Source organism: Danio rerio, chromosome 4 (genome assembly GCF_052040795.2).
Source record: "Danio rerio strain M-AB ecotype USA chromosome 4, GRCz13ab, whole genome shotgun sequence".
Lineage (NCBI taxonomy): Eukaryota > Metazoa > Chordata > Actinopteri > Cypriniformes > Danionidae > Danio > Danio rerio.
This window is the reverse complement of record NC_141024.2, coordinates 53951269-53968294: the sequence shown is the minus strand read 5'-3', so window position 1 is coordinate 53968294 and position 17026 is coordinate 53951269. Positions and strand designations below refer to the sequence as shown.

Genomic DNA, 17026 nt, shown 5'->3' with positions numbered 1-17026 from the left:
ATGAATGGAAATCTATGGGGGAAAAAGTCCAGTGTGACCGTGGCTTAAGTGCAAGTGAATGGTTTCTCTACAGTACGGCTCATCGTGTTTTAGGGAATCAACCAACATTTTAAGATCGATCAGGGTTTATTAGCTTATTTCAATGTACCGGATCTTAAAGATTTGAATCATTGATTTGACTGAATTGAGTCAGACTGAATCAGGTTAAAAGATTCACACTTTATCTACCATTTGTCCTGCAAATAGAAGTCATCGTATCTTACCAACCTTGTTAATATTACTTACGTGGCCAACGATAATAACATAACACAGTATTGAGTTAACTTTTAGCAAGGTAACAAGATCTACAGCTCGAGGGAATGACTTAAAAACACATAAACAAGAACACAGTTCTTACAAAATGAGAAAAAAAGATTTATTGAGCTACACTACGATACATGAAACTAACTACGTAATAAGCAAACAACAAACTCGCACACACAGAGGCAGGTTAGAGGATATAAAATGATTTGACAACCATCCTAAATTAATTCTAATACCTCTAACAAGATCTTAGAATAACACATGAGAAACCACAAAAGCAGAGATATGGCTTATCTTTAACTGTTTACGATCTATCTGCCCCAGATCAGTAAGAGACAACGTTTTTTTGTTACTTGCACTTTTGCTGAAGATGAATCTCCCTCGCCAGCTGGCCTTGGGGAAACACGGTGCTCCTGATTGGCTGGTGGCTTCTGTGACGTCCTTGGAATTCCCCCGCTCGTGGGTGGGTAGTTCTGGGTTACTGAGGTGACGGACTGCTGAAAGTCGGTTTGCAGAAGTTCGTGCGGTTTCAAAGCAAAGTTTCTTTGTTGCAGGGCGTTTTTAAGTGACCTGGTCTGATCCATCCCTATGGCACTGTCTGCCAATGAGCAGTTGCCATGAAGGGCGGGGCCACACCCCGTGCCCACGTAGAAAGGGTCAATCATTAACAGACTGCATGTAGATTTTACATGGTAAAACTCTTGCAAGATTGAAACTATCTTACATCAAATGTTACAAGACAAATACTGTTTGTACTACTAGTTCTCATTTACACCAACATAGGGCTGGGCGATTTGGCAAAAAAAAAAAATCTAGGTTTTTTTATAAAGTTTGACCGATTCACGATTTCGATTTTTTTTTTTTATTGTGTTACTAGTCTTCTCAAAACATTACAACAACATGACTGAAGTAACACTCTCTTTAAAAGTAACTTTAACCATCTGGTTAAGGAACATTGTATTTTTAATGGCCATGTCATACAAAAATCGGTCAAGGTGTAAGTAAATGTTAAACAAATTAACGAGTTAAATAGCGTTGCTGACGATTTAAATAAGAAATATTTGTGTAAATATTGCACTTGCAGGAATACAAAGGGATTTTTTGCATGTTTTACTGGCCCTCACCTCTGCTTGTGTTCAAACCAAAAGATCGGCGCAGTTTTTCACATGGCAGGCTTTTACATCCTTCAAACATGTTGAGATCTAGTTTATCGACTTGATAAGGTAATATGTCTTGACAATACACACAGACGTGACTCAGACTAATGCAACAAGTAAAATCCTACATGACATCACGTTTTAACAGAAAGTCAAGCAGGTCGGACACCAGAAGCACCGCGACACATGACAGTTTAAAGTATCACACCCCAGACGCGCACATTCGCATAATATTTAACATGAAACTAATCAGATGGCGCTCTGTGGCGCGGCTGAAATATGACCTGCGTCCTGAATCGTGGTGCGGCGAGTCACCGAGAGGCGCTTCTGGTGTGCTTCCAGCTTCATACAGAGTGAACCAAAGCGCATTGGTGCCATTATAATGTATTAAATATATATATATATATTTTTAAAATCGCAATTTCTCAATTTGATTCAAAATTAAATCGTCTGAAAACGTAAATTCGAATTAATCGGAAAAAAATTTTGAAAAATCGCCCAGCCTTACATCAACAGATTGCAAATGTCACTACCTTTCATTCAAGACCAGATATCATACATTTCAGACAAATACAGATCAATTTATTCTGCTTTAAGGGTTAAAACAACACATTGATTAACCTGGTTGGTTGAAATAACCACAGCATATGAGGAACATTATGGTTTATTATTTAAAGATACATCTGCCTTAGTTCTAACATTTTAAGAGATTGTCTTTCATTTGTATGCATAATGTTTCTAGAGATTTTTTGTCTCTACAAAATTGTGCATCTGACAGGATGTGCCCAAAGCACATGACCATGTAGAGGAGTCATTCAAAAGTCTCGTGAGGCGGTTTCTGCTGAAAATCCTGTAAAGCCCCTTTATTTAGTTTAAATCATTTACTAATTTTGCTGAAGGGTACCTGGAACATTTGCGGCCAAAGTATTGGTCAGAATAACCCAAAATCAATTGGTGCTTTGTTATCGTGATGGTTTAAGCCCTTAAGCCAGATCAATGACTGAGACAATTTGCAGATGCCCAAGATTTCAGATTCAACTCGTGTTGACCACTGCAATATGCCCATGAGTTCCTTCAACGTGTTTATAAAAGAATGATGATTTGCTAAAACTCTCCCCACACTGAGTGCATGTGAATGGTTTCTCTCCAGTGTGGATCATCATGTGATAATTAAAGGATGATGATTGGATGAAACTCTTCCCGCACTGAGTGCATGTGAATGGTTTCTCTCCAGTGTGGATCTTTATGTGTTGATTAAGGTGTGATGAGCAGTTAAAACTTTTTCCACAATGAGTGCATGTGAATGGTTTCTCTCCAGTGTGGACCCTCATGTGTTGATTAAGGGATGATGACTGGATGAAACTCTTCCCGCACTGAGTGCATGTGAATGGTTTCTCTCCAGTGTGGATCTTCATGTGTTGATTAAGGTGCGATGAGCAGTTAAAAGTCTTCCCACACTGAGTGCATGTAAATGGTTTCTCTCCAGTGTGGATCATCATGTGATAATTAAGGTGTGATAATCTGTTGAAACTCTTCCCACACTGAGTGCATGTGAATGGTTTAGCTCCAGTGTGGATCCTCATGTGGTGATTAAGGTTTGATGATTGGTTGAAACTCTTCCCACACTGAGTGCATGTGAATGGTTTCTCTCCAGTGTGGATCCTCATGTGATAATTAAGGTGTGATGATCTGTTGAAACTCTTCCCACACTGAGTGCATGTGAATGGTTTAGCTCCAGTGTGGATCATCATGTGGTGATTAAGGTTTGATGATTGGTTGAAACTCTTCCCACATTGAGTGCATGTGAATGGTTTCTCTCCAGTGTGGATCATCATGTGAATCATAAGTTTGCATTTGCTTGCCAAACTCTTTCCACACTGAGTGCAGGTGAAACGATTCTTGTTTCTCCTTTTTAAAACACCATCAGTCTGTAAATGAGTTTTTTCCTCAATTTTGACATGATGTTTCTCCTCTTTACTCCCCTCATTCTCTTCAATTAGGTCTGAAATAAATAAAACATTAGTTTTCATTAAGTCTTAAAACTCTCATCAAAAGCTGAAAAGTGAAAAGACACTGGAAACGTTCGAGGTTACTAAAGTAACCCTTCGTTCCCCGAGGAGGGGAACGGAAGCACTATAAGTGGATTTGATGTTCTAAATCCACGTATGGGAGGATTCGGTTCAGAAGCCGCTCGTCTGAAAGAGTATTGAACAGGCCAATGAAAGCAATGAATTGGCAGCGCAAGCCTGCGCAGGTGTACTGCATAGCCAATTTACTGAGCATATAAGCACACCTGGCGCCAGCAGACGCTATCCTTTTTAAGCTGAAGAGACTTTTAACAGCTAAGGGACAGTCATTATGGCGACGGAGTATAGTGCTTCCGTTCCCCTCCTTGGGGAACGAAGGGTTACTTTAGTAACCTCGAACGTTCCCCTTCGGGGGAAACTCCAGCACTAAGTGGATTTGATGTTCTAAATCCACGTATGGGAGCCCATTGAAAGCGCCATAATGACTGCACCTTACCAACACCCATCATGAGAGGGCAGTCAGGCAAGCGTGACGCACCCAGATCATGAGAGGCGCGGTCCTCCAACGTGCCCTTGGCCCTAACTTATCCCACTTCAAAAGAAGCTTTACGGAATAGGTATATTTTTTTGGGAGTTGCTAGCGTCTAGATAATTCTAGGAATATACAACAGTACGTTGGGAAGCATGCCATCCCAGTAGGGAGGACGCTGTGGAGACCATCCGCACCCAATAGGGAAACAAATGGAATTAGATATGGACTAACCCTGAGAAGGAGGAGTGCGCATAAGAAGGTGGTTAGCAGATAGGGAAAGCACGGGTCCACCCAGGGGGGGGGAACTTAACCGTGGTGGAAAAGCATATGGGGATCACCAGCGGGGATCAGTCATAGCAGGCACCTATACCCAAAACACGGACTGACCAGCGGGCAGACCTACAACGTAGTGGGCCAGCAAGTGACTCCTCCGCTGAGACAGTGCTGGGGGCCTCGGAGGAATCTGCAGGGCTCACCGAATGGGGAACTTTACTGACAGACAGGAGGGTGCACATCTCTCCGTGTTCGGGAAAAAAGGCACCACAAGCATGCTACAACACCTACCGAGTTGTTTCCTCAATCACCAAAGGTCCCTAACACCCTTGAGGAAACCGGCTCCACTCGCAGATTATAAAACCTTGCAAATGTGTTGGGTGTCGCCCAGCCCGCATCTCTACAAATGTCTGTTAAAGAAGCGCCGTGCGCACACGCCCAAGAGGATGCAATGCTCCGAGTGGAGTGCGCACGCACTCCCGGGGGGAATGGCTGACCTCTGCTCAAATAAGCACATGAAATGGCCTCCACAATCCAGTGGGATAAACGTTGTTTAGACACGGCACTTCCCTACTGCCGTCCGCCATAACACACAAAGAGCTGCTCAGAAGATCTAAAGTTCTGAGTACGGTCCACATAAATGCGCAGGGCGTGAACTGGACAAAGTAAGGACAGGGCTGGGTCTGCCTCCTCCAGGGGCAGCGCTTGCAGGGTTACTACCTGATCTCTAAAGGGAGTGGTAGGAACTTTGGGCACATAACCCGGGTGGGGTCTAAGGATAACGTGAGAAAAATCCGGCCCGAATTCCAGGCACGAGTCACTGACCGAAAATGCCTCCAGGTCCCCGACCCTCTTAATGAAGGCCAACGCGACCAGCAGAGCTGTCTTCAGGGACAGAAATCTTAAAGATACTGTATGGAGTGGCTCGAAGGGATCAAATCGCAGGCTCGTGAGAACGAGGGCGAGATCCCAAGAGGGTGTGAGAGGGGGGCGAGTTGGATTAATTCGCCTAGCGCCTCTGAGGAACTGAATGATGAGGTTATGCTTTCCCACGGTGCCGCCAACCACTCTGATATCCAGGTCCGGTTGGGCCAGAGGGGCGCAACTAACAGAACCTGTTCCTCGTCCTCCCTGACCTTGCACATTAACTGCGCGATCAGGCTCACTAGGGGAAACGCATACTTGCGTATGCCCCGAGGCCAGCTGTGGGCCAGTGCATCCGTGCCGAGAGAGCCATCGGTCAGGGAATAAAACAACTGGCAATGAGCGTTCTCGGGGGAAGCAAACAGATCGATCTGGGCCTCCCCGAATCGCGCCCATATCAGCTGGACAGACTCGGGGTGGAGTCTCCATTCTCCAGAGTGAATCTGCTGCCGTGAGAGCACATCGGCTGCACGGTTGAGCATACCTGGGATGTGAATGGCGCGCAGCGACTTCAGCCGCGGGTGACTCCAGAGGAGCAGACGGCGGACGAGCTGAGACATGCGGCGAGAGCGCATACCCCCCATGCGGTTGATATACGCTGCGCCGCCGTACTGTCCGTCCTGACCAGCAGGTGTTGCTGCTCCAGCACCGGAGAAAAACGGCGGAAAGCAAGGAACACTGCCAACAGCTCTTGGCGATTGATATGCCAATGCAGCTGGGTACCTACCCCCAGGCCCGCAGCTGCATGCCCGCGACACACGGCTCCCCAGCGTGTGCTGGAAGCATCTGTTGAGACAACAACATGACTGGACGCCTATCCCAGAGGCACACCGGCCTGCAGGAATGAGGGGTCGTTCCAGGGGCTGAGGGTGCGGCGACACAGCGCAGTAACAGAGACTCGGTGTGTGCCCGCATGCCATGCGCGTCTTGGAACTTGATCTTGAGGCCAGTGCTGAAGTGGTCTCATATGGAGCAATCCGACAGCTGCAGCGGAAGCCATATGCCCCAGGAGCCTCTGAAAATATTTCAGTGGGAAAACTAACTTGCTGTCGTCTCTGTGCGCAGTCAATTGCTCCCGAGAGTGGGCTAAAATCAGCCAGTCGTCGAGATAATTGAGTACGCGGATGCCCGCGAGCCGCAGGAGACAGAGAGAGCCCGAAGGCGAGGACCTTGTACTGCCATGCACGACCTTCGAACGCAAACCGCAGAAACTGACGGTGGAGTGGAAGAATGGAGACATGAAAATACGTGTCCTTCAGGTCTATGGCTGCAAACCAATCCTGAGGACGAACGCATCCGAGGATGCGCCTCTGCGTAAGCATTTTGAACGACAGCTTGTGAAGGCAGCGATTCAAAACGCGCAGATCTTGGATTGGCCGTGACCCACCGCTCTTTTTGGGTACGATGAAGTACGGGCTGTAAAACCCGCTCTCCATCTCAGCTGGAGGTACCGGCTCGATTGCACCCTTCGCCAGGAGGGCAGCAATCTCCTCTCGCAAGACAGGGGCGGACAGGGGATTGACCCTGGTGAAATACACGCCCGTGAACCTGGGAGGCCGTTTCGAGAACTGTAGTTCGTAGCCGAGTCTGATCGTGCGTATGAGCCACTGCGAGGGGCTGGGAGCCCACGCTAACCAGGCAGGCAGAGCCCTCGCTAATGACGTCATCACGACAATCGTTGACGTACCCGCGGAGGGGCAGCGCGGAGCGGGTGTGCTGATCCGGGGAGCGCGAGGGTCCCGCAGAAGAGCTGGAGGAGAGCGATTTGCTCTGGCTCCGCACCCTGACTCCTGAGAGGGGGCGCTGGCGGAGCATGCAGACCCTGCGAGACCCTTCGCGGTCCGTTTACCGGACTTAGCGGTGCCCTGGGCAGGAGGGGCTACCGGCTTTCGGCGTGCTCGACGCGCCCGCTTCACCCCCGGCGAGGAGCAGCGGAGGTGGATGGCTCGGCCAGGGATGGAGCGGGCTTAAGGCCCCGCCGATAGATGACATTGCCCATCGCATCCGACTGCTCCTTCACCGCCTTGAACTCCTGGGTGAATTCACAGACAGTGTCGCCGAACAGGCCAGCCTGGGATATGGGCGAGTCAAGAAAGCGAACTTTGTCAACCTCGCGCATGTCTGCCAGGCTTAGCCAGAGGTGGCGTTCCTGGACCACAAGTGTGGACATCGTCTTCCCCAGTGCGCACGCAGCGGACTTAGTGGTCCGGAGAGCATAGTCGGTCGCCGTGCGCAGCTCGTGTAACAAGCCTGGGTTAGACCCACCCTCGTGCAGCTCAGCCAGCGCCTGCGCTTGGTAGCACTGGTAGGTGGCCATCGCGTGCAAGGCGGAAGCTGCCTGGCCCTCAGCCTTGTAAGCTCTAGCTCCCAGGGAGGCAGATTTACCTCCACCAGCGAGATCGCCTCATACCCCCTGGCAGCTCCACCATCCAGGGTGGTGAGGGCGGAGGCGGACGCAGTGCGGGCAGAGAAAGGTGCCCTCAAGGAATGCGTGAGCCTACTGTGCACTTCCGGGAAGAAGGGGACGAGAGGCTTCGAAGGCTTCGCCTTTTGGTCCTCTACATAACACCCATCTAGTCGGTCCAGCCGCGGGGCTGGGGGATGAACCATCTCCAACCCGACGGCAGAAGCAGCCCGAGTAAGCACGGCCAACATGTCCGCTTCAGGATCTGTTTTGACGACGTTCGCTTGCCCAGAGAGGGTGAGCGGGTCCGGATCATCGTCGGACAATGAAAGCCCACCCTCCGATGCCGCGGAGGACATCTGATCTCCGGTGTCAGCGAGCGTGAGAGCTACAATCTGATTAGACGGATCACTCCCAGTACCCGAAGCTTGGATGGAGCGATTGGAGGAGCGAGAGGTCCGCGAGCCCTTAGGCGGCGGGTTGTCTCTCGCTGGAGCCCTCAGATCTGCCCGAGCGCCCGTTGCAGAGCAGGAGGCGACAGGGGTGGCTCACTCTCTTACGAAAGCTAACCGCGATCTCAACTGCGTGACGTTCATGGCATCGCAGTGACGACATGAACTGCCCCCCCGAGCACCACATTAACATGCTGGACCCCCAAACATGTAATGCAGTGATCGTGCCTATCATCCGGAGCCAGGAAACCCCCGCAACCAGAAACGCACAGTCGGAGCGTCATCCTGAAAAGGACGTGCTGCACGACTGTGTTGCTCTTTTAGGATGCTTTGCAGCAATACACACCGCTCTTGGAGGACCGGACCCAAAGGGACGCCAGGCAAGGGAGAAACCCAGCTCGACCGTCTGCCACTGCGTGGACTCGCTCTGGACCGGGAGACACTCGTTCGCTCGAAGTGGCTCGAAGTGTAGATCAGCAGGAGGAACCCTCATGAACTCGATCAGAAAAGTCTCTGAAGCGAAAAGGATAGCATCTGCTGGCGCCAGGTGTGCTTATATGCTCAGTTAATTGGCTATGCAGCACACCTGCGCAGGCTTGCGCTGCCAATTCATTGCTTTCATTGGCCCGTTCAATACTCTTTCAGACGAGCGGCTTCTGAACCGAATCCTCCCATACGTGGATTTAGAACATCAAATCCACTTATAGTGCTGGAGTTCCCCCCAGAGGGGAACATTGGCTACACACACTGTATTTCTGATGCACATTAAATGTAGAATAAATCAGATCATATTTTGTTTGGTCCATTAACGTGTACACATTTAAGCAGATTCAATTCAATTCATCTTTATTTATCTAGTGCTTTTACAATGTAAATTGTGTCAAAGCCGCTTAACATAGAAGTTATAGTAAATTTAAACAGTTTTAGTCCAGTTTTCAGAGTTTTTCATATAGGTCATTTTGGTTATATTGATAATACATTGATAAGATTTCTACAATTTGTAAAGCAGAAAGGGAATACTTGTTCATTGTGTGTCTGACTGGTAAACGTATTAGAAAAAAAGTTTTGGGGTAACAGCTGAATATTTGCCTCGCAGATATGAGACATACCTGTACAGCATCTGCATAAAGGCTGGAATGTGCACCTTTCCCTTTGTTTGCTGTTGGGTCATTTTCATCCATTCTGGGGTGATTCTGATATTTGGGGAAATCTTATTTTGACATATTCTGGAAAAATGCTCCATTGGGCTCTTTTATAATTTTTTTTGAGTGCAAATAAAATACAATAGATAATAACAACAACAACAACATGGAAATCACTCAAATAAGCATTTAAATGAGAGTAATAAATTCATTAAGACACAATGAATTCCCCATCACTGGAAAAATGCTTAAACAATGTCAAAACCTCAATACACTCTGGGCAAATTTACTCCATTTTCATTATATTCATGGCTGTTTTTTCTCCATTGACCTCTATTATAAGAACATTTTTTGATTGCAAAGCCATGACAGCATATATTCATGAATTTATGATTGTTGGTGTTTTCTGTGACGACAGTCAACATTGTTTAATTGGTCTACACCCATGAGACGGCAAAAAGGAAATGGGTGAGAGAATAAAGGAGGAGGAGGAGGAGGAGGAGAGTTGAAGAAGGCAGCATTATGTGGTGTGTAGAAGAAAGAGAAGTTGACTGAACTGTTGCGAGTAGAGAAATCGGGTCGAGATGAGCAGTGTAAACTTAACGACTGGCTGTGAGAAGCAAAAAGCGGAAGTATGTATTTGAGTATGTTTTTAAGTACGTATGTAAGTGAAAGTACGTATTGAAGCAACAGAGCAAAGACCGCTGTCTTGTTACTCAAGTGCTCGTGACATCTGTAAATTAGTGTGTCACTAAAGACTTCAGTGCAGTGGGTCCTGAACAAAATCAAATTACCGATTTATCTCCAGGGTTCCCACGGGGTCTTAAAAAGTCTAAAATTTAAAAATTGAAATTTAAGGCCTTAAAAAGTCTTAAATTCGCTGTTCTGGGTCTTAACTATTTTTGCACAGGTCTTATTTTTGTGATATCCATGTAACGCTACATGTAAAAATAGGTTTTTGGGATGTTGTAGTTCTTTATTTCACTAGTCCAATTGTAATTTGCGTTATTACAACTACAAAAAGGTCAACTTGCAATAGCCAATCAGCTTTCTGTTAATAAACTCAGTGTGCGCGGTAGGCTTGGGCGGTATCCAAATTTTGACACTGTCAAACCGCCTCCTTATTTTACCTTGGTATCCGGTATTACCGTAACACTCAGACAGCGTAGCTAAACTGTTGGCTTGAGCCTAAACCATTCAGAAACTGAATACCTTACATACGACCTTAGTCTTGTTTGTATTTTTCTACGCGGGACACTCCTCTCATTCGCACACAGACACACACACAGAGAAAGAGAGAGAGAGCCAAGTGACGTACAGCACCGATCTCTCTCGCTCTCTCTCTCTTACACACACACACACGCCGCTCCCGTGATTTATTCAAAAATGTACTCCCACATCATAAGAAATCTAGTCGGCTCCCGCAATATAGCAACGGGAATGCAGAAAGCTGTAATCGGGCCATAAAAATTATACCCGAGGGGGCCCGAGACCGACAGGTACATTTTGATTGACTGCTTTTTAAAGCCTGAACCTGTTCACAGCCCGACATTATACAAATGTGCTCATGCACACAGCTCTTTTGTATTTTTTTCAAGAAGAGTCATTTATATGTTTTAACATAATTTATTAGTAACAAACGTAGACTATAGGCCACTTGGAAGTTGGAACAAAGAAATAAAATAAGTCCTCTGTAACATTGTAACATTTCAGCACTATAGGTCTAGGTACATGCACTTCGCCTTTAAATCGGCTAACACACCAATGAAAAGAAGTCTTGCTTAACAAATCAAATTAAAATAAACTCTTAATGATGACGGGTATTTTGGCAATAAGAAATTAAGATAAAGGCTCTGCAAGATTTGTTTCGCCATTTCTCTTCACAATCTGGCATTAAGGTGACGGTGAAGCTGAGTATTAAAAGAATAATGTCAACATTAGCCTGTATATGATGAAGATTTTTACTTACTAAACCTAGGCTATATGAAGACATTTAATTGGGTGAGTGGAGAGCCCTATGAATCTGCCATTATATGTCTTTGAAAACAGGTGACAGGTTAAGGCAAAGCGGTCATAAAAGAGCAGGAGAGAGAACTTGGGGATACAATGAGAACCATCTGTGTCAGAAAAGCATGAAATGCATACAACATATGTTGAAACTGTCATGTATGTTTAAAAGACCCATACTGTATGGAAGAGAAGAGTCCAGTTTAGATGTTTGAAACATAGATACTAGTCATAATTACCAAATGTGAACTGTATGTGTAAAAACAGTTATGAATACATTAGATCTTTACATTAAGAGGGCCACCAAGAAGAAGAGGCTTTAAATAGGGGTCGTAAAGAAGTAGGAGCTGGAAGAGGCCTGTGGAACCAGTAAACAGCTGTGAAAACACAAAGGTGGGAGGAAGCCAGGATAAAGGGGATAGCAAATGTGAGGGACATCAGATTGTCTTGGAGTGAGACTAAGGATTAGTCTGCTTACGGACGTCTCTGCTTTTTTGGAAGATATTCCAATAAAGTATATTCTTCTGATATTCATAACCCCCAGTCTAAGTTTGATTCATTAAGAGAAAAAACGAAAACCACAACATATACTGTCTACATTATGATTATATGGTTTCATTAATATTCATTTATAATTTAAAAACCCTTTACTCACCAAGATTCGGCTACGTGTTTTTGTGGAAGAACATTATTAAATCCACTGGCTTAAGCGCAGTCCTGCTCTCAGGACCGATGGTGCGTCCCAACAGCACCAACACCCTTTCCTGCTGCTACAGGCCGAGATGCAGAGTTCTGATCTGGCTAATTTTGCAGGTTTTGGGTAAGATTGTTTGTTCATCTTCTACCAGTCAGGAACATCCATTTCATTTTCCATGACAGCAGTTTCAATAAAGCGAGTCACCCCATCTTTTTACCTGTCAGCTTGCGGTTTGTGCTGCTCTACCGTAATATGCATTGTATGAGCAACTGCCGAAATACCTTGGCGGCTAGAATTACCGTTCCTTCTGAGCTAGTGACTGGCTTGACTGCCTTCAAAATTAGCTTTTTTAACTTCTTCGTCATTATTTGTTTCACCTTTGCAGGGATTGATTTTAATACAGGGATTTGAATTTTTTCGGGTCCCGTCGGGTTCGGGAAAAGATCTTTAGCTCTAATGCAGAAATACTGCCAAACTGCAGGTCACTTTATAGCGCGACTCGTCACCTCACCTCTCCCCCTCCCTCTCTCTCTCTCTCTCTCCTCCACACTGTCCCGTGATGACATCACACATACGTTTTTGTTGGCATTAAATAAAGGATATTTAATATTTTATGACGGTATAACGGTATTGAAACCCGACACCGTTGCTATTTTTAGATCCCCATTATACCGTAATACCGCCCAAGCCTAGCGCGCAGCGAATTTGACGTCATCGCTGTGTTTGCGGAAGTTCGATTTGAGTACGCGCAACATGATTTCGGCTGGCAGAGTATGCCGTTATTTCACTGACAAATGCCGTAAGAGCAGTTTTATAAGTCGGGACTCGGGAGCGCTGTAATACGAGAGAGCAAATCTCTTCTCTCGCGCTTGTTTCTTCTGTTCGTGCACAAAACTGCTCGGGAGATCTCAAAACACTGGCTGCTCACATGCAAATTATCTGCTCTCCGTCTGACTCTTTTCGTGCTTTTGCTCTCCAGAGATTCTTCAGCATACTGTAGTATTAAGAATAGTGAACTGATAAAATGAAAAACTGTGTAGTTTTACTACAGTAAAGTGTGGTGAATTGTAGTATAATATACCCAATATTGTAAAAAAAAATAACTAAAACACTGGGTAATTTGTTTATATTACACTTGTGTTACCATAGCAACTATGCTATTACCACAACAGATTAATTTAAGTATTTTACTGTACTTTACAAAATACTGTACAGCAGACACTAGTTCACTTTATTTTAGTTGCTATGATAAAATGGGATTAATAGTGACATTTATTTGAAGTATGAATAGTACATTAGGCTATAATACCTTATCAAGTGTTTCCCTATTTTCTATTACAGTTACATTTCTGCTTGCATTAGTATGGTGCACCTTTTGGGTTTTTAATAAATGTTTTTAAAATAAAACTATTCTCTGTGTGTTTGAAACTGGAAATATCTTATCATATAACATACAGCCAAAAATGTGATGTTGTATTAGATTAATAATGTAATATGCAAGCCTATTTTAGTATTTTGGTTATTGGTGAGAAATAGTGGACTAATATAAATCATATCAAAAAAGCACGAAAGGAAGAGGGAACCGTGTACTCAGAGCGCTAAAGAAAATTTGTGCATGAGCAGTGCATATTTGAGAGCTCGCATGCACTTTTGTCCACAAACAGAGGAAATCAGTACACGAGAAATGAGATTTGCTCGCTCATATAACATGAATGTGCTCTTGACTTGTAATACTGCGCTCACGACATTTGTCAGTGAAATAACAGCATAGCGGAGCTAATGAAATTTTTTGAGACTCGGGTGAACAGTTCACGCGGCATTTGCATTGGGTTGAATATAAAACAGTTTGAAGAGATTTTGTCTGAAACAGGTACGTCTGCACTAACATCTTTATGATCCGTCCATGTGTGATCATAGGGAGAACCACATGACCAATAATTCTTGTAATTGCAACAGCCGTGGGAAAGGTGGAAGGTTTTTGTTAAAGTTTGAAAAAACCTGAAGGATAAGTTTGTTAAAACAAAAAAAGAGGCCCCCCAAAACATCTTCAATGATATTAATGATTCTCTTTTTATTCGTCTGATTTTACTGTCTGTTTATTTTGACCGCCCCCCTGTCATTTAAAAAGAATATCTCAATGGTGAACGTGTCAAGTATAAAAGCCTCATCTGTTGCGTGAGGTGTGCGATGCGGTGCCAGGTGAAAGTATAAATCAGCATTAAGATGTTTGTTTTTTCTGTAGTTCAATAATACTTTTAACCTGTCTTTAGTACTGTTCAATTTAAATACATTTATTTAACCCCTAATTTTGTGATTTTACATTTTCTCTCACGCGTTTTTGATATTGTGATATAGGTCTTAAATTTAATACTTAATGGATTTAAAAAGGTCTTAAAAAGTCTTAAATTTGACATTAAGTTATCTGCAGAAACCCTGATCTCGCTGGCATGGAGTCAGCTGCCAACTGACCGGCTGGGTTCACCAATGCCCTCAACCTCAACCTTCACATCCACATTCGCCATTCCCCACTCATTTCCCTTGACCCCTCCACTCCGTGGGTAAGAAGCAAAAGTTTTTGTTTTCTTTGCCCAAATTCTCATTTTGTTTCTCTTGTTTTGTTTTCTCCCCGTACTATTGTAATCATTATTTTCCCCGTTTTCAAATCTGACGAATCTGCTGGCCTGAAATCATTTGCATTTTTTTCTGGTGCCGAATCGTGCACCACCGCTGACTGTGCGCGCACCACGCAAAAAGGACGAGGCTTTACTCCCCACATACGCCGTTGTGATATTCTTTAAATCAACAGGGGGTGGTCAAAAGAAACCCACTGTAAAGTCAGACGGATAAACAGCGAAGTAGAATGTTTCCGAAATTACGTCATTTCATTAATAAAGTTCAATGTTTTTAAACTAAATAGATTTTTTTGTTTTTATAAATTATTTTAATGATTATAAGGATTTTTATGACGATTCAAGATTTTTTTTTAATCAAACTTTGGTGCATCACTTGCTTTTGTTCATATCTCGGACAGTTTTACCCATTATAATTTCTTAAATATTAATGACAGCAGAGCATGGGCTGCCCTACAAATACATATTTTTATTATGGCAAGAATAAAAGCAAAAAAAAAAAAAAAGTACACTTACTAAAAAATACATGTTTCTTTAGATTTAGCCCGCTCCACAATTCACAGATTACTGTCTGGCTAGTTTCTCTCCTCTGCTTATGCCAAAAAGGCAATAATGGTTCAACGTTTCTGACCATTATCACCAATAAAGCCTAGAAAAACAGGGCATCAGTATATTGTACACTGATAGGTTCAAATATTCCCTGTGTGTTTTGTTTTTGTGAAGTTTCAGTGCACTTTACTAACACATTTCTTAAAACAGTTTGCATAGAGAGAAAAGAGAGAATTCTAGACATCTAATTGTTGTCGTTCTGAGATTGTATGTAGAGCGCTCTACAAACTTGTTGAGTGTTGAAACTGGCCTCTGCTGAAGAAACAGCAAACTATCTACAGTAAAATTTTCTTTTAATTGAATCTCTGACTCCTGCTCTTCTTCATCTGATAGACTGGTCATTTTTGGGTTAAAACTGTTGGTCCCCCTACAAATTGTATTTATGCACACACACTATAATCTGCTGTTTTACTCCACTGAACTCCATATAAATGACAGAAACTTTTTTGAACAGGCCCATCTAAAGGGTTAATGCAGCCAACTGATGATCAACAGTAAAAATTACACATTTGACCTCTTCCCAACAGGGAAAACAGCAACAATGTAGAATGCATGATTATTTGGTGTCATGGCTCAACGGTTAAAAAATGTGGTTATAATAGAAGTCAATGGGTCAAAAACAGCCAAGAACATAATGAAAGGGTATATAGATTATAAGATTAATCGTATTATCATCACGATAACAATATTTTTGGCCCACGATCATGAAAATGGGAGACTAATAATACTTAAAAGAATGACAAAAGACATGAGAACAAGTAACAAATGAAACTCATTCCTGTCTTTCAATGAGTGCTTATGTGCATTTAGGAGAACTAGGCAGCACACTCAGGGCTGCAAGATGGATTTAATTTAGTATTCCTATTATTAAAATATATCTGAATGACGATCAAATGAGTGAGTTGGTGTTTGAGAATGAAAATTAACCTGTTTGTTCTTGCAGATCTTCATGTTTGACTGTGAATGTTTCTTCAATCTTCACATCTTCACTCTCCTCTTTAATAAACGCCATCTTTATAACAGTGTGGAGATCAGTCGCTTCAGCAGGAGTTTTTCTCTGCGTTTGGACAAACAATAAAAAAGTTCTGTTTAAAATAAATAAAACAATGAACAGAAACAAAATAACTTCTCTTTAACACTTGCTTCAACAGTTTCTTTATATGAGAGTAACTAACAAACAGAAATCAGGAAAGTCAGAGCCAGAAACAAAAGCCACAAATGACCTGATTAAAACTAGTACTCCATAGCTTATAGTGATGTATACTTAGAATGGAATGACATTAAGCTATTTAATAAATTATAATTTCATTAAAACACTTATTACACACTGTTAGATCTCTGTAACTTTTTTCAAACTTTATTTGAGTATGTTCTTAATTTTTGTTTGTTTTATTTATTTTATTGTCTGCTTACAGCAATGTGTAGCACTTTTTTTTGCACAAGACAAATTTCCTCTTGGGGACAAAAACTTTATCCTATTTTTATTCAAACAATAGACCTCATAACTGTTAAATAGTACTACGTTGTATAAAGGGTTAAAATAATATTGTCAACAACAGGTACATAATTTAGCACTGAATGAAAAACTGAAACTTTAATCAATCACTTTATATAAGTGTAAACGCTTTAAAACAAACCTTTCTCCAGTTGAATCACAGCGCGAGAGCGGCGCAGGTTTATGACGTCACAAGTCATGCCAAAATAAAAGTCTTTTTTTTCTTTTTTTGCCACTTACTCTTAGTCATAAGTCATGACTTATTATATATAGTTTGTCTCTGCTATGGACATTTTATCCTGTTTAAAATTAACAAAGCAATAAAAATGTCCTGTTTAAAATAAATAAAACTATGAATAGAAACAAGATAACTT

The 17026-nt window shown here is 43.2% G+C and overlaps 1 protein-coding gene across 1 annotated transcript; it reads right to left on the bottom strand.

Annotated features, from left to right (window-relative positions):
- Window positions 1-1053: 1053 nt before the first annotated feature.
- Window positions 1054-16824, bottom strand: LOC137490935 (uncharacterized). The gene is made up of 3 exons (XM_087249182.2): window positions 16795-16824; window positions 16085-16214; window positions 1054-3462 (listed from the first exon to the last, which is right to left on the bottom strand). Exons 2-3 carry the CDS (start codon window positions 16167-16169, stop codon window positions 2495-2497), a joined length of 1053 nt encoding a protein of 350 aa, XP_087105308.1. The 5' UTR covers window positions 16170-16214; window positions 16795-16824; the 3' UTR covers window positions 1054-2494.
- Window positions 16825-17026: the final 202 nt, after the last annotated feature.

Excerpts from the sequence above, each read along its gene's own strand:
- LOC137490935 (XM_087249182.2), bottom strand. The coding sequence starts at position 16,169 with ATGGCGTTTATTAAAGAGGAGAGTGAAGATGTGAAGATTGAAGAAACA. Across the intron at positions 3,463-16,084 it reads AGATCTGCAAGAACAAACAG|ACCTAATTGAAGAGAATGAG; the intron begins GTTAATTTTCAT and ends TATTTATTTCAG.